We start from the raw sequence: 24542 nt of genomic DNA on the forward strand, positions 1-24542 counted from the left end.
ATTTTCTTAATAATAAATACAAGAATCGTCAATAACTTTCGTTTAAGATCGTAAACTAGAAACACAAAAGAAGGTCTCAAAACAGACGTCGCTTTCATAAGCGATGATGATGGCTTAATAAAACCAACATTAACAGTCCATAATGATAGCTGCGTACAAAATTAAAAAAGAACCTCGTTCCGAGCTGTCGCTTGAAATTCATCTAGCGTCCGCATCTCTATATGTCAGTCTGTCTGTCCATCATTACACGTGAATCATCCTCGGTATCGTGCGGGAGAATTTCGTGAGGTCACAGTTTACTATAGCGGTTTAGGCGCCCTGCGGTCGTTTGTCCGAGCGAGACGAAACCATCCGTGTCTTCACAAGTGTGAGCGGGACGAATCCAATCTTCCGTCTAACTCCGACCGTTTCGTGACCCCACAGCTAATCACATATCTGCAAGCGTATTATGATTATCGCAAGGCTTCGTTCCTCGTACGTTGTTGTGGTCAGTGACTTGTTGCATTGCCTTATTTCACACAGCGAAATTATTGCACGATTCCCATAGAAATACGATTGTAGCTTTAAATTTATCTCTATTACACCGAAATTGTTTGTATCAATTTGTCGCGTGTGGAAAAATAGGAATCAATTAATTTAGTAGTAAAATTTATTCTAGCTAGTTTTATGGGTCTCTTGAGTTATGGGCAGTTATTATTGTCCCCGACAGTTTCTTAAGTAATATTTATATCGGCTGGCGAGTTGATTGGTGTAACGAAACGCTTTACCTGTTACTGGCCCTGGCATAAATCTTCGACGACGGTTAATAAGGCGATAATTACAAAAACCCGAGTGGAGCTAATGTGGCTACGGCTGGAATGCATTTGATGGCACGCGCCTTCCAATCGCTTTATTATACAAATCTTTAGCATATTTCCTAAGAATGTTATCTCGTACTATAAATTTAATTACACGATCTGGTACTGTTTTGATGTCTTCCGTGTCCGGTTTCTTAGTTTAGTTATGCAGCACGTTGTGGGCGGTTCTGTCCGTTTATTATTAGCATTTACTTTCTACCACTCCGAATTGTTTGTTGGAATTCCTTGTGGAACTGACAAATCGTTTAAATATCTGCATTCGTTATGAGGCAGCGATGAATTTTTATTAGGTATCTCAATAAAATCTTTATTCTCTTAACGTTACCTTCAGACACACTAGATGTTTTATCAGTCATAATACAGGTTTCTGAGTCTTGAAGCGACAAAGTTCTCACATTTAACGTTTAGATTTATATTAGTAACTTACCATTCCCTTCGGCCCTATCAATATCCCAATCGAGCGCCCTATCCGTCATTGCCTCTCCGAATTTCGAAACCACACTTTCTACATTAGTTGACAAACGAATCTCTAATCTTTGTATTAGAAACTATATTTCTTGTTGTCGTAAAATCCGAGAATTCTCTAATGATATCACAACAAGCCCGTTAGAGCAACAAAAGCTGGATGGTCGTCCATTTGTCGTTGTTGTGGTATTGGGCGTCGCGTGCGGACTCGTGTTTGAAAAATGGCTGACATAAATAACGGATTATCAACTTGTATCGAGACGTAACGAGATAGCGGCTACAACTAAAATAAATAGGCGAACGGTAAATGAAGCTGTGTTGCGCACGGATTTAAAAGTCCGGGATTAAGGCCGGGACATACTGGGACGCTTACAAACTCAAATACTAACGAATCCCCACGAATCTAATAGCATTATAGTTATAGAGTCTTCAATAGTTTTATGTCTCAAAATTCTTTAAAGAAACTATAAAAGAAAATTCCTTCAAAGTATTCTCGCAACTTTATAACATGGAGTTTTGCGAAAAGATACAAATCCTTTCAGTGCCGTACCCTTTCATAGGCAGCTATGCGTTAGCGACTTCTTTGAGTGTTGCAAAAGCCGAACTAACACTTTCCACTAGGTCTTCATTATCACTAATAGAAAAAACAAAAGACAAAAATAAATGTCAACTTATTTTCGCCTTTTAGTCATTCATACTTATAACATGTAATGTACTATGCACTTCATATACAAGAAATTATATACAATCAACTACTCGTGTGTCACCAGCCTTACCGTACCGTATGACCATACATACATACATCTTACAAAACTTGTAATGGCTGTAATGACTTGATAGCTAGAAACTCCGCAGATGTCGTTGTTAATGGCTAAATTTATTACTCACTTGTTTTTTGTCCAACCGTTGTTTAGTTGGTCGTTACAGTGAAATCTCAATTAAGCAGTCAATGGACCATTACGGAAATATTACTGATCGTTATGGTTTTAGTAGTTGTGTTCGGTATGAAGCAAGCTGTTTTAGTTTTTGTAAAGTAATACACCAATTAATGGTGATAGAACTCTTAGTGATTTAAAAGACACCGCCATATTTTTTTTTTTTGACAACAATGTCATGTCAATGTCGGTACTGTGTTATGGTTTGAAGAATGTACATGAGGGATACGGAGCATTCCAATGTAGTTCTCAAAGTTATCTGTGTTAACAACACTTAATCAGACCACAGGAAGGACTTCCATTTACTTTAACTAAATTTAAAAATGTATTTAAATGGAGACAGCTTTGGATGGGCGAACCCAATATAACCATATTTCTCAATTAATGTTAATTACCTATACTTTCAAACCAAATGTAAAATCAAACAATACCATTAAAATAAAACAAATGAAATGAATAAAAACCACTAAAATTAAACAATGGATTACTACGTGAATAGCCATAGTGCTGCATACAGAGTCAATCAAATACCTTAACAATATTATTTATAGTCTATATAAATGTTTAATAACAATTAATCGATTACCTCCAGACCCATTTAACATCTGTCAATACATTCGCTATTTATGTCATAAAACACTATTTATAAATCAGTACGTGATCATACAAATATCTTCATCTTTATACGACTTATAAAGCAATTACATTGTTAAGTACTTGTACTTGTACAACTTGTTGTATGGTATGAACCGCAATTTTTATAGACCTCTTCTACTAACTCAATTACGGTATTCATAGGAAACTCATAGGATAATTGATTGAAAAACACGCGTGTATGATAAATCGAAGTTTTTTATTGCGACATTTGGTTTGCACTAGTACTAGTAGATGTCATGGGTGTTGGTTGCCATCGAAAATAACGATTATCAAATGTTGTGTTGTTAGGTTAGCTAATTACCTTCATAATAACTTAAGACAGAAGGTCCCTTAGGTATGGACTGAATAAATCAGTGAACCAAGTCGGTGCCAATCATCACAACTTACTAGGTAGGTACGGTAAAAGAACTGATTTGCGAGACTTGTTTTTTTTACAAGTTATATTTTTGATGCCATAATATATTTTCTAAATTTATGAGTGAAAAGCTACTCTATAAAACATAGTAATGATATAGGCATTGGTTATTTTGGGGTCAGAATGGAAGCCTATTACACCTACGCTTGTGCCGTTCATCCGTCTATCTATCTATCTATCTGTCTGTCCATCTATCTGTCCATCTGTCCTACCTTTAAACAGATGTATCTTTTAGTTGTATTAATAAACATCCTAATGTAAAGAGATGTATATTTTAGCTGTAGTTAATAAACAGCCTAATTATATTTTCTCAGCTTATGTATTACGAGCTTTTGCCCGCGGCTTCGCTCGCATTACGAAGTAATATTTTATCCCCTTGGGGGTAGAATTGATCAAAATCCTTTCTTAACGGATGCCTACGTCATTACATCTACCTGCATGCCAAATTTCAGCCCGATCCGTCCAGTGGTTTGGTCTGTGCGTTGATAGATCACTATGTCAGTCAGTCACCTTTGAGTTATATATATTTAGAAGGTATAGCAGATGGCCTTTCAAGAAATAATAAAAAAGACGCACTTAGCCGATTTCTGTTTATAAGAAAGATAAAATTTATTACCGTCTAACATTATTCTTCATATAGTTTACAATTTTGTTGCAACCAAACACACGTAACTATCATTACATCCACGGCAATAAATAACAGAATTTAACCTATAAATTTAATCTAATAAAATACAGTTTAGATATTTCATCTGTCGTTCCACGATCATTATTATAGTTAGATCAATCATAGACAACGTGTATTTACTGTGAGAAATTAGCACATGGCTGTAATCGACGGAGCATGTAAATTGGATCGAAGTGTACTCTAGTTCTTATCCTTGTTTTAAAACTAATGATTATGTTGTTGATTTATGTTCTGTATAAGTACGAATGATAGTCAGTCGGTCCGTATATCTTTTTATTTATAATCTGATGTTTGGGGTGGCATATATGTATATTGCTACTTGATGTAAGACTAGCCGCCCCGGCAAACTTTGTACCGCCTCAAAATCTATTTATCAAATATATTTCATTTAAAACATAGCCTATGTTACTCGTGGATAATGTAGCTTTCGAGTGGTGAAAGAATTTTTAAAATCGGTCCTGTAGTTTTTGAGCCTATTCATTACAACCAAACAAACAAACAAAGTTTTCCTCTTTATAATATTAGTATAGATAGAGGACACTTAATTATTTAGTTTTAAGATATTTTAAAGGCAGTACCTTAAGTATAGGGGTAGTATATACCTAACTTTTAGCTACAGTATTTAGTACTTACACCAGCCTACCTATTCCCCCCGATAACAGTGCGTTTGACCGTAGGGTTTAATAGAGATACCAATAAAATAGAGATATCAAATAATAGTTGCATCTTAGAGGTCAAAAGCAATAACGCAACTGTGACTTATCCACTGATACCTTCTGGATTGTTAAGATTCGGTTAGAGCAACACAGTAATTAAAACACCTTTATATATAAAAATGATAAACGAATGAGTTTGATGAATATTATTTAATAATTCCAAATATACTGCATCTGTATACACATCTATATAATTTTAATAATAGTAACGCGACTTCTATATTATGCTTAAAGTATACATAAGAGGTACCTATCTTTTACGTATACCCATTACTTTTATATGGTTATATACTGCACTTTAGGTGATGTAACTCATCGTCCGATAGCTAAGTCCACAGAACATACTAAAAGCCTTTTAAAGCTCTCAGCAAACTTTAAATATACAAAAAACTTAGTCTATTTGCAGTTTAAATTGACATTAGTTAGCTACTTCATAATTATCAATGATATCAACGTCATGTTAGTTTGTTATAAGGTTCTGTGAGGAACTGTGCGGCATCGACAGATCTCAGAAATGACACGAGATCTCCCTCCGGGCTATCTGTGTCAAGAACACCACTGACACCACTCACATCAACATAACACCCTATCTAACCATTATAAAGTCTATATTCACTTGTCTGTGCAAACCAAGTTTACTTATCTGCAGTTATCTTGACTATAAACTCTATTTTCGTGACGTAGAGTCTTGAGTTGCTTGGGTTTCGGAGATAAATAAATCTTTACACTCGAATGTAGACGTGTTTGGAATAAAAACAGTATGACACATAATTATATAGTACATAAACGATAGTTTAGAGCTTTGCACACGTATTTGGGGTACGCGTGTCTCGGCTAAGTAAATTTCATAATTGAATACATAAATATTGTCACTGTCGCTACATTTATCCTTGCAATGCTAGTGTATAAGAATTTGCTATGTTTAATGCTTAATTCGCGTAAAGGTATTTGCGGTAGTGGACTATTTTGTTAGCTTATCTTATACAGTTTGGTACGTGAATTCGTGTTAGGTACGAGTACTAAGAAATAACTGCAGAATAGGCTAAAATATTATACTGTAACTCTTCAAATTAAATTTAAGTTACCAATTTTTAGAAGGTATCTAACTCTGTCGGAAGCTCTTTGTATATTTTTCAAGCGTCAATAAATTAATTGACCTTTCAACTGTATCTCCAAAAACGCACTGGAGCATCGTGGCCGACGATTCATAACGTGTTGAGGAAATGAAAACCAAACACATAATATAAAGAAATATTTATTTTATCGGACCTCAAGTTCAGACTATAACTTAGACCTTAAACGGCTATATGTATTCACCAAATCAAAGGGCATCCGAAACGAAAAAGCAATCAAACCTCCACAATACTGTTTCATATAATGTATACATATAAATAAAATTGGAGTGTCTGTTTTTAATATTTAAATAACCGCTTTTTACTACATGCATATGAATATACATACGGTACGTACACCAAAATAACATTTTTAAAATTTTTGTCTGTCTGTTTGTTTGTTCTGGCTAATCTCTGAAATGGCTCGACCGATTTTGACGGGACTTTTATTGGCAGGTAGCTGATGTAATAAGGAGTAACTTAGACTACTTATATTTTAGAACTAGCTGTGCCCCTGTTTCTTTCTTTCTGTCCCCTTCTTTTTAACGCGGGTGAAACCGCGGGGCATACCTAGTTTTATATATAAACAACGTTAATTTTCACTTAATCCGTTAAAGTATGCGCGGGCGCCGTTGCACGGGATTTACGAGAGAAATCTCAAATGAGACGTAGTCACATGTAAATGACTCTTAATGGTTCAACAGCTAACCGTATAGGAGCCACCCGAAATAATTTACATTAATTAACATCTATAAGCCTATCTACAATAGCCAAAATTGATTAAGCTGGCGACGAATGGCTTTTAAGTTTGAGCATTTCGAGGTTAACAAGTGGTTAACTTGCTTATCGTCTAGTTGGTTTATGGTTAAGCCTGAATTTTATATCAAATATTGTAGGGTTAAGAACTCGCAGATTATATAGTTTTATGTTTGATCTTAAACATAATTTGGTACACAAGGCATTTACTTCTACAACGTTAAGTAAGTAACAAGTCAACAATATTCGTTAACATTATTACGTACCTACTTTGCAATATAATTAGAGATTTGGCTTCAGTTCTCTTATACGGCTTCTAATAATAACTGACATGATTGAGCAAATCCTAATGATAATTACAACAAGGTTACATCCCTATTTGCGTCATAGTATACAATTGTCTATGGTCGGTCAAGTTACGAATGAATTATATGAAATCCATAGAGATTCGATAACTGACCATGATGACCAACGGACTAAAGATTCGATAACTGACCATGATGACCAACTAACCATCCTGTACTTTCGGTTGCGACCAAGCCAACGCTAATCTGTGGCCAAGTCGGTAAAGTTTAGACGCCCATTTTAATTGGTTCTTTATTTAGTGCAAGCCTTATAATTTATTTAACTTATAGGTCATTGCCTTAATAGTTCCTTAATTTTAATTTTAACGTGACCAGAATTTACTTCTAGATTTTTTGTTAGTAAATCAATGCTCTACACTTTTTTTATTGCAACCATGTACCTATATCGGCTCAAATAGATTTATAAAAGCTTCTAGCATATCGTCAAAAGCTTTATAAAAAAGCTTAACAAAAACTATCATAATTAGTTTCTAAACGCCTTCAAACAATCGCTTTGTCCGAGCGCGCCCTTCGATAAAAGATAGTGACGTGCCATGAGATGTATCGACAGATAACATAATGACGCTATTAGTGAGGTGTCGACGTCGAGCCGTGGGAGCCAGCCTGACCCACATACACAAACCGGCTAATCATCCGTGCAATTACTCTAATTCAGACAGAATTATACCGATGTAACATTTAATTGAATTGTTGATGTAACCCACAATTCGTGGCTCTATCGGACACGTTGTTTCGAATTCGAATATCGAATGCACGATCGTACACATTCGTCGGTGAGTCATTCGATGTGTTATTGATTCGGTAAGCGAATCGGTTATTATTTTACGGTTATTTTCTGTTTTAAATACTATTGTTAGCAAAGCAATAATAATTTGTAACATCTGTGTTAAAAGCAGCTCTATTCGATCCCTAAACAAATTCAATCAACGCTTAAAAATATAAATTCAACTCCGATGAAATGTTAAGTCATCGTACGCTGCAACAAGCCCTTACACTTGTCACTCAAAAAGGAAAAAAACGGACCTGCTTACGGCCTTTTTTCTGCATTTTTTCTTTTTTATCCGAGTAAATGTCAAAAGAAAAGAGCTTGGAGCGCGTGCGCAAGCATTCGCGCCGGCGCGCCGCGGTTCAAGCATTCTCGCGCCAAAAAACGTGCACGCTCCGAATGCCTGACGCGCTACACATTTTTGTTACGTACCGAGCCGTTCCCGAACCGATGTTTAACGCGGTGCAGTATTTTCACGACAATTCGTCACGGTAAATCGATGATTTGTTCTGTCACGATCTTTGAATTAACCAAATTTGAAACTTGTTGGTAGTTTGACAGTTTTTGTCGCGGACATCTTGGAAATACTTTGTTTTTTTTTTCTTTAGCGCGAATTTTTTATCTAGCAGCCAGTATGCATGTCATGAATGAATTGAATTAAAATTAAACCGTTAACTGTAGAATCGATTACCTACCTACACATTCCATGACTAAAATTAAAATATCTAATGAAATGATTAATGGTTGACACCACAGTGTCAGAGTTCAAAATAAGGCGCCGCATATAAAAATAAGAAGCTCAAGTTATTTCATTCAAACTTTAGTGCAGGTTGACCTTACTTCGTGCTATGAATACCTAATTATTGTTGTGGTAAAAATACATGCAAATGATTTTCTTCTCAAATATTTTTATTAATATTCAGGCACAAACTAAGACGCAATAGTCCGTTTTGTTTTGTGTGTCTTTGGTATAATCTAAAAAAAATGTAAAATGTATAATTATGGTCAAAATTCGACCACTAGACAGGCCAGTTGCTCACAAATCTCCTCAAAAGTCTACTGGTAGAGATGATACGAAAAATAATTTAGACCTATTAAAAATAAACAATTAACAACACAATTAAATTGTTGAACATTAAGTAAACGCAAACAAATATGGATTGGAGCTAACAAGAAATCAATTACGTATGGACGTAAGATATAATTATCCTAGCTATAAGGGAAATACCTTAGGATTACAATAATGTTAAATATTATTGCATAATGTTGACATATTGTTGTGTAATTTGAATTTAGGTATATTTTGATTGTATTTGATGGTTTTATAAATTACTAGCTGACCCGGTTTGTACCGCCTCAAAATCTATTTATCAAATATATTTCATATAAAATATAGCCTATGTTACTCGTGGATAATGTAGCTTTCGAATAGTGAAAGAATTAAAAAATCGGTCCTGTAGTTCTTGAGCCTAATCATTACAACCATACAAACAAACAAAGTTTTCCTCTTTATAATATTAGTTTATATTATAGGCAAAGTATTTTCGGCCCAAAGCTTTACTTAGATAATGAAATTCTATTGTAATCTGTGGATTTTAATTGCTGTTAGGATAAAAAAGCTATGGCGCAAAAATGGCATTGACAACTGCTGTCTTTTATGTCACAAATGTCCATAGACAAAGATAACCATAGACCATATCACGCTTACTTAATAAAAAATGTGTTACCACAACCAATTTTAAAATATGTTTATAAACTGCACAACATTGAAAGTGCAATACAGACATGCTAATAGTAACAGAGATGAAATAGTTGCTACAGAACAATTTAAAACGCATTAATAGATATTACTGTTCTTTTTGATGTAACCCAGCATCACTAAAGTTTAGAAATAATGTTTATTCTGTTTTGCAAATACTTGTTATTTGTCTTGTTAAAAATACAGAAATATCTATGTTTGAGACTCAAATTAATTATATCGTCACTGGAGAGGCAAAAATACTAACACGCAAAGCGGTTCCTTTGCAAGTTAGTCTTTTTGCCTTTCCAGTGACGATATATTGATTTGAAACGAATGATTGTTTGTCCCACGTCAGTTTAATAATCATCAGTTAGACTTTGTATTTTAATACTCGATCTATGATATAATCCTGTATTGATGTCACACTGACCTTTAATTATATGCCTTTTTCCTTATAACTTCTTAAGACGACATTTCATTTCATTATGGATCCGAGATAGTACATAACAACTTAAAAGAAATGTTAAAACATGAATGATAATACCTTACTCAGTACTTACTCTTGGCTAGAATTTATAACATACATATTGTGTCAATTCTTAACTTCAGTATCAAGCTCTATTTGTTAATTAAATGCTGTGCATTTCCGGAATTTATCGTGCGCCTAAATTAAAATAAATTTTGATCATACCTACAGAGATTTAGATTTTTATAGACAAACAATATTTTCTCGAAACTTCGACAGCGAGCGGAGCCTTGGGCAACGTAATGTACAAATAGGTTCCGATTTCTGTACTACAGCGTCGACACTTAGAACACCCATAAAGCGGGCCATTAAGACCGCAATTTAACGACACCTCGTATACTAATTGCAACCGCCTTCAATGGCGTACAGCTTATAAAACTAGGTTCTAGCACCAGTCGCGTGTACAGAAATAAAACCTGTCATCATTTCTACTAGTTGACGCTGCATCTAATTTGTCACTAATGATAAATTAATGCTATATAAATCGAAATCTTTCGTGAGACTAACTAACTGAACAAATTCTGGTAATTGGCGTTTTCGACAGACTTGTCGAGGGAATACTTTTATACTATATATAATTGTCCAACAAAACATGCCTTAAAAATAAATAGATTTCAAGTGATTTCCAAAATAGTAACCATTTTAAAATGTATGAGTCTAATAATGTTTTTTTCTTTGTTTCAGCTGTGCAAAGAGGTCGTGTGCCTCCAACGCAACCCGCCGGCTTAGCCATCCCTGGCCAGTTCGCCCTTACTAACGGCGATCCGGCGGCCAGCCTCAACAGCCATCCCTACCTCTCCTCGTACATCTCTCTCTTACTGCGAGCAGAACCCTACCCGACCTCAAGATACGGCCAGTGCGTCCAACCTACCAACGTTATGGGAATAGACAATATATGCGAATTAGCCGCGAGGTTGCTCTTCTCCGCCGTGGAATGGGCGAGAAACATCCCCTTTTTCCCTGAACTCCAAGTGACGGACCAGGTCGCGCTACTGCGGCTGGTCTGGTCGGAGTTGTTCGTCCTTAACGCGTCCCAGTGTTCGATGCCCCTCCATGTGGCGCCGCTGCTCGCCGCCGCGGGGCTCCACGCCTCCCCCATGGCGGCGGACCGCGTGGTCGCCTTCATGGACCACATTAGGATCTTCCAAGAACAAGTGGAGAAGCTGAAAGCGCTCCACGTGGACTCGGCGGAGTACTCCTGTCTGAAGGCGATCGTCCTCTTCACGACAGGTAAAATTTTAGACAGTCTTTTCGGGGAGGCGAGGTTGCTGCTTTACAGGGTGGCGGGCGCCGGGGGTTCCGTCACTAATTACGGGGAACTGGTCGTTCTGGTCAGGACCCACTTGGATGCTTACGCGGAAGCCACTAGGGTTCCTCAGCCGCCGGCGCCTCCGCCCCCCTCGGCAGCCTCGTCTGGGTACTACTCCACTTTGGACACGTCGCTCGGCGTCAACTCCTCTCTATCTTACGGGAGCTTCTTGTCACCTTCTCGCTTACCACCTAACTACACGAGTAGCCCGCGAGTTCCTGAAGCTAGCACGTCATTCAAAATTTGGGATGGTGTGAAAAATATTAAGCCAGATACGGGGGGTTGACGTGGAGCGAGGATGTTTTGGGCAAGTTCACGGTGTCGGGTGATGGCGAATGCTTGTTCACTTGGCATTTGGTCGGGTTCGCGTATTTATTCGCTTCGTATTGTCGGTTAGCCGAGCGTTAGATGCTAGACGTTATTGTATACGGGGGTAATAACTCGCGCTCCTTCCGAAGCGTACGGGGAGTCGGCGACTTATTGTTCTCGGCTCGGAATCGATTCGATTGTGATAATTTGTACATTAAATGTAAAGTTTGTTAGACGGACGTCTCGCCGCGTACGTTTTAGGCTAAGTTATTTATTGAAAGTGTAAATACTAATTTATTTTATTTATTAATACACGCGCGTAATTTATTATCATACTCTCTTTGTTTCATTTTGTTTCGAGCAAATTATATCTTCCCTATATCAGTGTGAGTAAAGATAGACTATGTTTATCGTAACTAAATTTTATAACCCAATGAGAACTGAATGTGTAGACGGTATAAGGAAGCACCATTTCTCCCGTAATAACTTTCGAAATGGAAAGAGCGTATTTAAATCCCACGAGGTACGAGGTACTGTGAAACGCTATAAATTTCGCGTGTTGCTAATACGTGCGGAATATTACGCAGATTACATGTAACAAATATGTGTGAACTGCAAGTTGCGAGAACCTTTAGCAACTTTAATATAGGTATTTTATTACATACACTTTGCATACTGGCTGGGAATAAAAATATAGGTATGTTTTAATTACGGAAGCAATAGGTATCACTCAGACGTAACTGTAGGCGCTCTTAGAGTTCATTTATTATGAAATATAATAGGTATACTTTGTAACCTACCTACAAAGTCTGCTGTCAATTTAGCGTCTGCTAAATAGTTATAACTTTTCATAGAGCATTATTTTTCATTACATAATTACCGTAACACTTTGAACTAATACAGAAAGAAGGTTAAAATAACTGTTGAACACACATCTACACTACATTTTAATTAAATACTATCTACTTACATTTAAATTAATTGACTCTTTAGACATAGAGTTTTAGTCACACACAACACATAAAAGTCGTGTTATTCAGCTCAAAGTTACAAAACCTTAATATAACATTTACTTCAATTTTATCTGTGCATTAGATAACTCGTTACACCTAAGAGTTTAGGACACATAAACTATAGTGCTACATATGCATAGAAGTATAAAACAAGGAATTGTTGCGATTATCGCCTAACTTCACGATAGCGTCGCGTCGCCGCTTCCGATGCATGCGACAGCTCGCCACACGTCGTGTGACCACTGTGCGTGTGGAGCTAGGACTTGTTGTATACTCGTGTGCTTATATAAGACACGTCTAGTAAAAGATACTATGGACCGCTCAAAATGATTTCAGATTGAGCTAAGAAAGCCTAGGCAAAAGTGCTACAAAATGATCCATAATGCCAATCAGTTGTTATTTGCCAAGAAACTGGCTACATATCAATAACGCCGTTCTCTATAACAAAACTATGTATAAAACTGGAAAAGTGAAAAAAGAATAAAACATAGTGTAGTATTTTAACATTGCTCTCAATTGAGTCAATAAAATAGTACATTACAATACGAGGACGAAAAATTTTTTTCTGACAAGTGTGAGTATAAAATTTTATATTACGGGGTCGGAAATGGGGGTTTTGCGCACGCGAAGCGTGCGTAAAACGTCAATTTACGCACGCCGTGATATAATAGTACATTACAATACGAGGACGAAAAATTTTTTTCTGACAAGTGTGAGTTTGCAGGCCGAGCCGCAGGCGAGGACTGCAATCACACGAGTCAGAAAAACATTTTTCGTCCGCGTGTTGTATAAAATTTTATATTACGGGGTCGGAAATTGGGGTTTTGCGCACGCGAAGCGTGCGTAAAACGTCAATTTACGCACGCCGTGATATAAATAAATTTTAGGCATTTTTTTTAGTTATTATGACATATCTTTCAAGAAACTTATAAACTGTTGCATCGCTAAACAACCGTATATTTTATCATGTTTACGCGGGAATTTTTTCAAAAATTGATTACTCACTGTTGACTCACGGAAAAGTTACGATTTATATTTGTCACTTAGCAAATATAGTGTTACTTCGTAGTTATGTCGTGTCTAGTGCTTCTTACGACGCGACACTTTCTTAAGTTTCACGACATTTACTACTGTAAGTGTGGATTTACGATTGTTAATATGGGTTCTTACATAAAACATGTTTTAATGGTGTATTTACTGTAACGTACTGTGGATTTGATGCGATGTATCGCTTGCCTTTTCATACGTTTCGTAAATAATGGTAAGATAACGGTATTTTCTTAATTTTAAATAATCAAACTACGTATGTAATTAGAATTACGATTGTGATTATGAAATCTCATGTGTCTAACATAATATTTATTTAGTATTTGTAGTCTTGAAAATAAATAGTTAGTTATAGGTAGACTACCGTTTACCAGATTTCACTGAGGAACAGACGAATTGCTACAATTTGCCCTTTATAGCCCTGTCAACGGCTACCTTTAGGGTTTTTTCACAGGGTCAACTTCTCATAGGCTCATATTAGACACGCTGTTTACATCGTTATCCAACTAAATATATTGAGCGCCGACTTCACAAATATGTACTAAACCAACATTTATTTCAATTATTTTTTACTTTGTAGTGACATAGAAGTCGGTTGTATTTTTTGTTAAATTTTTTTTAAGTGTTTACGTGCTTTGGTGTACACGTTAAGACTTTAGTGCCAGTTTTTAATATTTGACAACATAGTTACACTTTGTCGGAGGACTTATTTGAATAGAGCACACTTGACACTTGGTGGTCACTATAATCCTTCAACATTTCGCATTGAAGCAACGGGGACTACCCACGTCCTGTTGTAGAGAAATCCTTGCCTAACTTTGAGTTAAAAAAGTTAGCAGCTAAAATTTTATAAAATATCTCAGTACACAGTCCACAGTTTTAGTACTCACTTTTTGCATAAAGCCTAGGCTAGGTACTAACTGTTGAATGCGCAAAGTTTGCGCGTGTGATTGAGGGACATTGTCCCTATCCTTAGGGACGCTAGGATCTGTTACTTAAGACTGAAAACAATAAACATACTTGTAGACAAATGTTTGAAGGGTAAACAGACTAGTAGACTACGACATTTATCTAAATAGGTATACATGTATAAATGTTTACTTAAAATGCAAATATAGACTTGATAGACATTTTCGACGTAAGCAAAAGGCGACATGACGGTATTATTTATGTATGTTAACTATTAAACCTATTGAAGATGTAAAAAGCACAAAAGTAACAGTTTACTACGTTAATTAATAAGAAAACTTCATTCTTCGAAAAAGTAACGATTATTTCGTTACTATTACGAGTATATCGTTACTTTTTCGAAAAAGATAGAGTTAGTGAAAAACTGTGTTATATAACAGTTAGGGCAAAAGGTACCTACCAACTTCATATATCTACAATACCTAAAATTTATCATCATCATCATCAACCCATTACTGGCCCACTGCTGGGCACGGGTCTCCTCTCAGAATGAGAAGGATTAAGCCATAGTCCACCGCGCTGGCCAAGTGCGTATTGGTAGGCATCTTTTTATAAACCATTTAAATCACTAGTTTTTTCAAACTAAACATTACTAAAAAGTCTATTTCGATTATTAATGGTCTTTGTTTAGAACTTCTATTTAAATATATCACAGTATCTAAACTACACTAAACGTTAATAATAAATGTCAGAAATGTTTAAATACATTTAAATGACACTATAAAACACTCACTAGATACTCATAAAAGGAGTTAGCAATACATTCACAATCATATTTCATGACCAGTGTAAGTTGGTCTCTCGTGGTACATAGTTTTATGGGAACTAGAATGAAATAACTTACAGCGTTGCGACTTGCGACTAAAAAATAAGCATGAATTGATTAAGGGAATGGGAATTAGGGATAAGGCGTTCGTTTATTATACAGGCAATTGTATTTCCGGTGGAAAAGTAAGTATTGATTAGGTGCAGTATTAGTAGATAATAGTTCGATTTTGGGGTCAAGTCATGATCATAAACTCTTTATTACCGCTTATATCCCTTCAGCATGAAAGGTAAGATCAGTTTAATTAGACAGCAACGCTAGCAAATTATACTGAACCTAAAATAAATGTACATATTAGAACACACAACAAAAATATAATTTAAAAAGTTTTCATAAATTAGTTCCTTATATAGGCCTTATTAAAAAGTTTTTAAGCAAACATATTTGTAAACTGTACTAATTCATTATAATTAAATCTATGCGCTGAGTAAATATCATGACGCATGCTGCAAACGATGCTTTCAATATTTTATTTTACAGGTACCAAGAGAGGTCTTGTTACACTGGCCAGTAGTTATGCCTGAGGGTACTATGAATATGCAATGCCAATAAATGTAGTTTTATCCGCTAGCAACTTTCTCCTCCGTAGCGACTCACGTACGCCTGGCTAGAGATGTGCCGGGAGTTGACTCGAGTTTACTCGATTAAAGTAACTCGGTTTCAAATTGTGGTGACTATTCGAGTTAAGTAGAAAAAGTAAATTGTTGAAAAAGCAACTAATACCAAAGGTTTCTATATATTTATGTTACCATCTAACTTTGGACAATTATCATAACTAAGTACATTTCATTTCAAGTACGTACTTAGTACTCGTAGATATTAATAATAAGATTAAAATAAAAAAAATACTGCCAATAATATTATGTAACACAATAATAATCATAGTGTAATATTAATAGTTTTAATCTTATTTAAATAAATTATAAGTATGTATACGAAGATAGTTTTGTACATAGATATAAAAGCAAATATCGACTGCGTGTTTTTAAATAAAAACGAAAACGACCACAGTGAGAAATATCATAATAATATCGAGTTAAACCCACTCGAGTTATATCGAGTAAAAATCGTATAGACTCAACTCTACTAGCAACAAAAATTACGCAACACTGTACACAAACCGTTCTAATACCAACCTTATTACTATAGACGAAGTGTATGAAGCTTAGTCCTCTTGTTTCTAACTTTATGCAGGATGGGTTATCATTGATTGCTACTTAATGGAACTATCAAGTTGGTAACAATGTTACAAGTGTGTTATATTGTGATATAAAAGTTAAAATTGCTACTTACGTATAACTTTGGACTTAACTATAACTTTAAAACGGTAGTTGGAATGTAGTTTTGGTTTTACTTCAAAATCCTACTACTTGTTATTATTACATTAACTAAAATACCATTGAAGTGTCATTCAACAGAATCAATATGTACTTCAATATTCAAAATAAGAACAATAATGCAAGTAATATTCCGTTCTCCATCAAACAGCTGAAAAATGACAACTTATTTTCATTTCCCGCCAGAACATCATTTTTGACAACAGATTAAAAACAACACTCGGATACTCGTACGAAATCTCAACTATAAATTCGCTAATTATTATCCGTCCCCGTGTGGTCCGCGTTGTGGCGAGGCAGAGACAAATGTATCCGCTTTCACGGCGAATATATCGCCATTAATGTTTCAGAGACAAGAGGTGTCGGACCATTTGTTTTACATTGCAGATTAAATAATTACGTTGATTGTGATGTATCTTAACAGTTTTTAATTTATTAAGTAAGTTGTTGTGATATCGTAAATGTCAAATGTTTTTTAGATACTTGTATGGATGTATATTGCAATTTTTTGCACATTATTGTTTTGTGATTGTACTTATGCAAGTTAATGAGTTATTAATCGTAAAACAAAATGAAATATTTTTTTATTTTTGTACCATTTGGTAAGCACCCCAAAGAGTATGTGGAAACAAATAACAGTATTTATGAAATTTACGCAGAAAAGTCTAGGGCTACACAATGAAAAAACACTTTTTCGGATATTCCACGAAGAGTATTTCAAGTTGGTTACTTTTTACACATCATTCGCACGTCTTTCGTTACATTGAACAATATTACGCGTATCCGAACGCAACAGGCGTGACTCTGCGTAATTTAAAAACACAATAACGCACTATTGCACGTCATAACGCCGTGTGAATTTATTCTCAACCTTAATAATTTGGTAATATGACTTAGGTGTACCTTAATGGCTGTGCATGGTATTTCCTATGTTCACAATACAAGACGTCCATCTGATGGGTATTATTGAGCTTATTCCATTGCAATTCTCTTACGGGCAGGGTTGCCAGATGTGTTTCTTTTACCCATAGATTAGTAAAGATTACTCACTCCTAACAAGAAAATGTAAGTACCCAGTTTTGAGAATTGAAATAGTTGCGTAAAAAAGTTTTGCCACGTCTCCGTGCTAAAAAGTCCCTAAAATATTTGAAATTATTATTATAAATTATTTATTAATTATGTAAATTACGCAGTATTAGTAATTTATTCGTAATTTTTCTCTAAAAATGTTTTTATTTCACAAGAATTCAAAAAAAGAACTTACCATAATAAGCCATTTGTGGCTTCATTCAATTTCAAGGCGGCGAAGTATCTTCACTAATCTATGCTTTTTACCGTAAATTTTCGTGATTTTAAAACTGTAAGAAAATTCGCGAAAAAGCGCGTCCAGGTCTTCTAAAGCTTTAGTCAAGTAGAGAGTGAATTAATTAAAAACAATTTATATATACTAACAATTTTAACTAACTATCCGCTTAACAAAGGTGATGTAACCATATCTACTATACTGAAATACCTAAATGCTAAATTCAAAATTTTGAGGGTCTGGGTGCTTATACAAATCGAGACGTGGTTGTTTGATCATGACATCCGACACTACGACACAATCCTAGTATGAAGCCTTGGGTCAAGATAGAATCATCATCAACCCATTACTGTCCCACTGCTGGGCACGAAATGACGAAATGACGAAATCTCATAATGAAAAGGATTAGGCCATAGTCCACCGCTGGCCAAGTGCGTATTGGTAGACTTCACATACCTTTGAGATTTATTTTATAAATCTCTCAGGTACGCAGGTTTCCTCACGATGTTTTCCTTCACCGTTTAGCAAGTGACAATTAATTTCTAACACGCACATTACTTTAAAAAATCAGAGGTGCGTGCCTGGGATTTGAACCTCGGACCCCTCGATAGAGAGGCCGAGTTTCTTAACCACTAGGCACTAGCTACTCACTCACTGCAAGATAGAATGATGAAAAAAAAATATCCGACCAAAGTTATTGACGAGTTCGATCTTTATGTTTTGGTTTTGGTAAATCATGAAAACATGACCTATGGGAACTATTCTGTGAGGTCCTCATACACTAAACTCGATAATGTTCACAAGTCAAGTACGAAATAAAAGTACAATCAACATCACCTCCATAAAACGGTTGAGGTTTCGTTTATTGTAATACGACGGACTCGGTATGGTAATTTTTATCTCTAGAGTAGAATGGGCTAATAAACTTTATACTGTTAGTAAAATCAGATATAAGCAGTGAAGATTTGGTTTTATTGCCTAACAATGGCTTAAGTATTGTCCGTAAAGGCTTTAGCTTGTCTTTTGTCATAAAACACGCTATCACAATGATAAAACTTTCAAAAAATATCTATTAATTTACAACGGATGATTTATTTCGTCAATTGAAAATTAATCTTTAATGCCTTTCTAGACAAAGAATTCGTACAAGAAACTCGAGCCGCGGGCTGCGATCCTTCAGGGCCTATTAGGGTGGGAGTTGCCAAATATTCGCTATCTCTATCACTCATACGGTATTGTGCGGTAGTGTGAGCGGGTGGTGTAGGTATGTGTTCCCGTAACGGTACAGAGTTCGTGACGGCGAACCGCGGGGCGAGTCACGATTTTGAAAAAGTGTCGGACGCCGGGAACCGCGTCCTGCGTTCCGAACTTGAGATGCGGTGTGAGTTATGGGCGATTCATATTCTAGTAACTACTAGAATATTACTAGACTTACTAATGTGTATTACTTTTACGTAAAAGTTACCAGTTTTGTAAAACGCACAATAACTACATGCTTACATACATAACTTACATATCGATACCTTAATTCGCAAATCAGCCAAATCCACTTTTTGTCAAAAATTTTTTTTATTTATTTTGATAGTAAATGGCGTTGAACCAAATCAAAATAAATAAAAAAAAAATTTTCGAACAAAAGTGGAGTTGGCTGATTGAAACTAAAAACATGTAATAATATTCGAGATATATTTTAAACTTTCTGCACAAAAACTGCAGCTCTTATGTAGATAGGTGTTTGAAAACCCAAAAAATATAATGTGATCTTTTAAAAGTCACTATTTCCGTGAAACTATTTTAACTCTTCTTTTATAATGCTCTACCTAGCAGATATTATTAACATTATAACTATAGCGACAATTCAGGTCTTGTAACAATAATAAATCCTATATTGTCCGATTAGGTTGAAGAAAAACGGTGGTTATCAGTATATTTATCAATGAAGGGACCATCTCCCTTATTTTTATGTCATTTAGTAAAAAGATTATTAATTTTTAAATTGCTTAATTCTCTCCTTTATTTTCTCACCTTTGATATTTGAAAACCGCTATCAGCTTATAACTTGTCCGCTTGTACTGCATAATGTGGATATTGTACCTCACTGCAGTACAATACATAGTCCTTTATTTTATATGCTCTTCCTAAGCATAGAATGGACATAAATAACATAAAGACATATTGAAATAATCCCTATTATTAGCTAATCAATACTTATATGTGTCTTCCTTATATCAAGTTCTAATTTAGTTTTCAGATGTGGCAACTTTTAATTTTTTTCTATTTGTGTACAGATTAAAATATTTTATACAGGTACTAGCTGACCCGGCAAACGTTTGTTGCCATATAAATAAGAAAATGTTAAGAGTGAACAACCCTTATCACTTAGGGGTATGAAAAATAGATAGCAGCCGATTCTCAGACCTACTAAATATGCATATAAAATTTGGTGAAAATCGGTAAAGCCGTTTCGGAGGACGGAAACTACGCACTTTTGTATTTCTTTTTCAAAATATCTAATCGAAATTACGAAAAGCTTTACGATTCCATGTCACTCATTTTCATTCACCTTCTGAGATTATAAAATCCTCCTTATAAGATTATCCTTCTATAGTAGATTATGACAGAGGTTCATAAGTTGTAATGTCCATACAATAATAGCAAAACCGTTGCTTCTACAAAAAAAATGCAGATGTCTATGGTTCTATACTTCAACGTTGTCCATGACAAGTCATTTCGGTACAAAAACTACAATAAACTGAGATTAAATTCATATTGTGCGCCGAAAACGCATTCTTAACTTTTACTTGTTTCCAATCATCGGCCATTGTGAGCGATTACTTGCAAATTTAAGTCTTCGAAGACATTCTACATTGTTCCAATGTTGCTGACTGGACAACACCTTTTTGTAAAGAATTGGGTTAGTTAAACCTAATGTCAACTGGTTTCTGTTTTTGGTTACTATTGGACCTTTCTTTAATATATACGACACGACACCGGCACGGCAACTACGACTTTGGACAGATTAGTGTAAAGCGTAATAAAAATTAGATGGCCAATGTTTATAACATTCTATTCGACAGATGAAAATGGCTCGATAAACAAAAACCCAAGAATAAATATTAAGTCTATGCAAAAATCAGTAAATAGCAATAGTGAACGATAGTCTTAAATCTTTGCTTGCTAAAACATGTGTTTAGCAGTAGGAGGATGCATTAACAATGAAATTGTCTATGGCAGTGACCTCTCAAGATCAGGTAGACCGCTAGTCTGCTGCGTATTAAAATAAATAATGGACACGGTATGACTATAAGTTTTTACAATCAAAATTGAAAGGAGCAAAATGTCGAATACACATATTGCGGACAAATTGAATTTTCTTGGCGAATCATCCTGGTCGTTTTTGGGTCGAGCGGCTCGGATATGCCGAGTGATTTGTTATTTCTTGTAGTTTTTGTTTTAACAACAAGAAGCTCAGTCGGCATTCACTTCTATACAAGTTGTCAGTTGTTTTTATTATAGGTGTAGGTCATAGATTAGTAAAGATTACTCACTCCTAACAAGGAAATGTACCCAGTTTTGAGAATAGAAATAGTTGCGTAAAAAAGTTTTCCCACGTCTCTGTGCTAAAATGTCCCTAAAATATTTGAAATAATGATTTATTTATTACGTAAATTACACAGTATTAGTTACTTATTCGTAAATTTTCTCTAAAAATGTTTTTATTTGTCAAGAATTGAAAAAAAGAACTTACTAAAATAAGCCGTTTGTGGCTTCTTTCAATTTCAAGGCGGCGAAGTATCTTTACTAATCTATGGTGTAGGTACAGAGCTAGATATACGATATATCAAAGTCAGACAAAGATTTCATTTTATATTTTTTGCATTTTCTTCTGTTGCAAACCATTTGATAAAAGTGGAAGTACATTAAAATTTCATTTATTTTTGTACGTTTACAAAAATAAATGAAATTTTAATGTACTTTGTACGTTTACAAAAATAAATGAAATTTTAATGTACTTCCACGTTGTCTTTACAACAATAAAATATACACATATTTTTAAGTAATATCAAAAATACAAATCTTTCCAATTTAGAAAAATAACATTTTTTCCTTTCAATATACCCTTTTTATTTTGGGTTCATTGACCTCAATAAAAAGAGAGGCTCTAAAGTAACTTTTTAAATTATTTCCGTCCATAGACAAACACAATATAAAAGAAAAACATTTCGCGCGCTTTTATTACTCTGCCGCGTTGACACTTGCCGCCAAATAAAGCAATAAACAAAACTATTGACACCGAAGACAACACGAGGTGTCAAAATTGCACACATGCCGAGGTCACATGTTGCTGTATTAATAAAAAAGAAACAAATATGGCGAAAATTGAAATTCCGATTGGAAACGCCGCCCTCGTCACCGCAGCGCGTGTCAAATGAACAAATATCGAATCATCAAGCGCCATATTGTAAAATGTGTTTTATTTACTTAACGAAACACACAATTTCCAATGTTGCGTAGTATAAAAGAATTTTATTTATTCGATGTCGAAAGATCGTAAATCCATTTTCGAATTTGTATAACCCTAATGCATAGAATTAAAGTAGGTTTTTGAATTTTTAGCTTACGTAGGTACCTAAAGGTAAGAATAGACTAAAACACTGTCTCGAAAATTTCCATATAGGTAATGTGAGCTTCTTGCAAATGTTTTTCATTTCTTTGTAATGTAACGTGTTTGAAATGTCATTTTACACAAATTTGCTCATCAAATCAAAATCTTATGTGATAAGACATACTTTTCCGAGACGTTCCAGCTTAGTCCTCAGTTGTAACGGCGCATCTGTGGCCGACCTCAGGTAGATATATCTAATCCTATCCGGGATTGGTCACAGATGTCCATGGCAGGCAGTAGCCACTTACCATCAGGTGTGCAGGACTGCATGTTCAACTACTTCTATTTTATAAAAACCAAATCTTAAAACGTCATTGAAATCTCGATGATTTGTTATTGTTACAAATAATTGTAGTAGTCTACACTCACCCTAAGCGGTGTGGTAATATTAATCAGTGATAAGTGTCGTGTAGGGGTTAGTCGTTCGGGATTACGTTTGTCCGTTTATCTGGTGACGTCACGGGCGACACGTGCTCGATGCTTGTCGTGACAGACTGCGGAGATAATTTGCATTTGTGGTCTTTTGGGGTTTAGAGTGTGTGCGTGAAGTTTTCTTTTGTTATTAATTATGTAAATTTTCTGATATTTTATTTTATATTTAGATTTTTTAAATTATGTGCATTAATATGTACATAAGTAGTGATAGTAAATCATTATGAGGTCCTTCACCTTAAAATCTTACGGGATTTTCATCAATAAAATCTAAAGATCAGTGAAGCCCGTGCCCAGCAGTGGGCTAAAATTAGGTTTATGAAAACATAAGACTCTACTATATGTAGAGTTTAAACTGAATTTTCATTCATCTTCACCAATTTCCGTTCAGAAAATTTCAAACTAAACATGGAAAACCTTTAAGGCACAAGGTTGCCAATACTAATTATAATTAGATATTTATCTGTGTATTTAAGACCTGCCAATTCACCGCTATCCCCCTAGGTCGATTCGTGATCTACCGTTACTACGTCCTATACACCATTTTGGACCCTAGTTGCAGAGTAAAAGGGCTATTTTAGGGTTATTTCGAATCTTGTAAGCTCTCGTAAGCTCTCGGCCGGGTTCATGTCTATAAAATAAGCTTTTCATGTATCAGCTCACGATATCGAGTGTTGTAATTTTTACCTTTAATCACGAAAACATTGGCTTGAAATTAGGGTAATGTCCCAATATATCGACCATTTAAATAACGAAAAAAAGATTACAAATTATCGCCTTTTCACAAATTGAAATAAATTCTAGATTTTAATAAATATTACAGGTACGTTACTTAAGCAATGATGGGCCTGTAGCATTATTCCAGTTTCCTACGCGAGATATTCAGGATCATAACAAATTCACATAACGAAAAATTTCACTGAATACTTTGCACATAAAAAATTCATCATTTTTTAGTAATATATGATTTCGGAAATTTTTAAGTAAGTTCTGATAAATTACCAGAAATTTAAATTTAAAGCTCTTTAAAGCCGTTAGCTTAACAGTCTTTCCATCATTTGGTCAGGAGATTTACACTACTTAGTTAAAAAATGAAAAATCAATTAACAATTAAGAAACAAGTTTAAAAATGTGACATCCATCAAATAAGAGACAAGCAAACTATGACCTAATAAATTATTATCCTAACAGACCATAGTCCACCGCGATACATAAGTCCAATCATGAAGATTTCACCCCACTCAGTAAAATACAAAAACCTAAAATCTCCTTAACCATCTCAAACGCATACTGACACGTAATTCAATTAATGCGATCCCGCAAGTGATTCGA

General features: G+C 35.1%; 1 protein-coding gene across 1 annotated transcript in view; it reads left to right on the forward strand.

The window, feature by feature from the left end:
* Positions 1–24542, forward strand: part of svp (COUP transcription factor 2) — a 96215-nt gene that overhangs the window by 12447 nt on the left and 59226 nt on the right. The window contains exon 2 of the mRNA XM_073082128.1: positions 10684–11229. Within this exon, the coding sequence (XP_072938229.1) occupies positions 10684–11229 (546 nt within the window). The remainder of the gene's footprint in view (positions 1–10683; positions 11230–24542) is intronic.

This window comes from Epargyreus clarus, unplaced genomic scaffold, assembly GCF_041222505.1.
Source record: "Epargyreus clarus isolate Ecla_fem2 unplaced genomic scaffold, WU_Ecla_fem_2.2 ptg000017l, whole genome shotgun sequence".
Taxonomy (NCBI): Eukaryota; Metazoa; Arthropoda; class Insecta; order Lepidoptera; family Hesperiidae; genus Epargyreus; species Epargyreus clarus.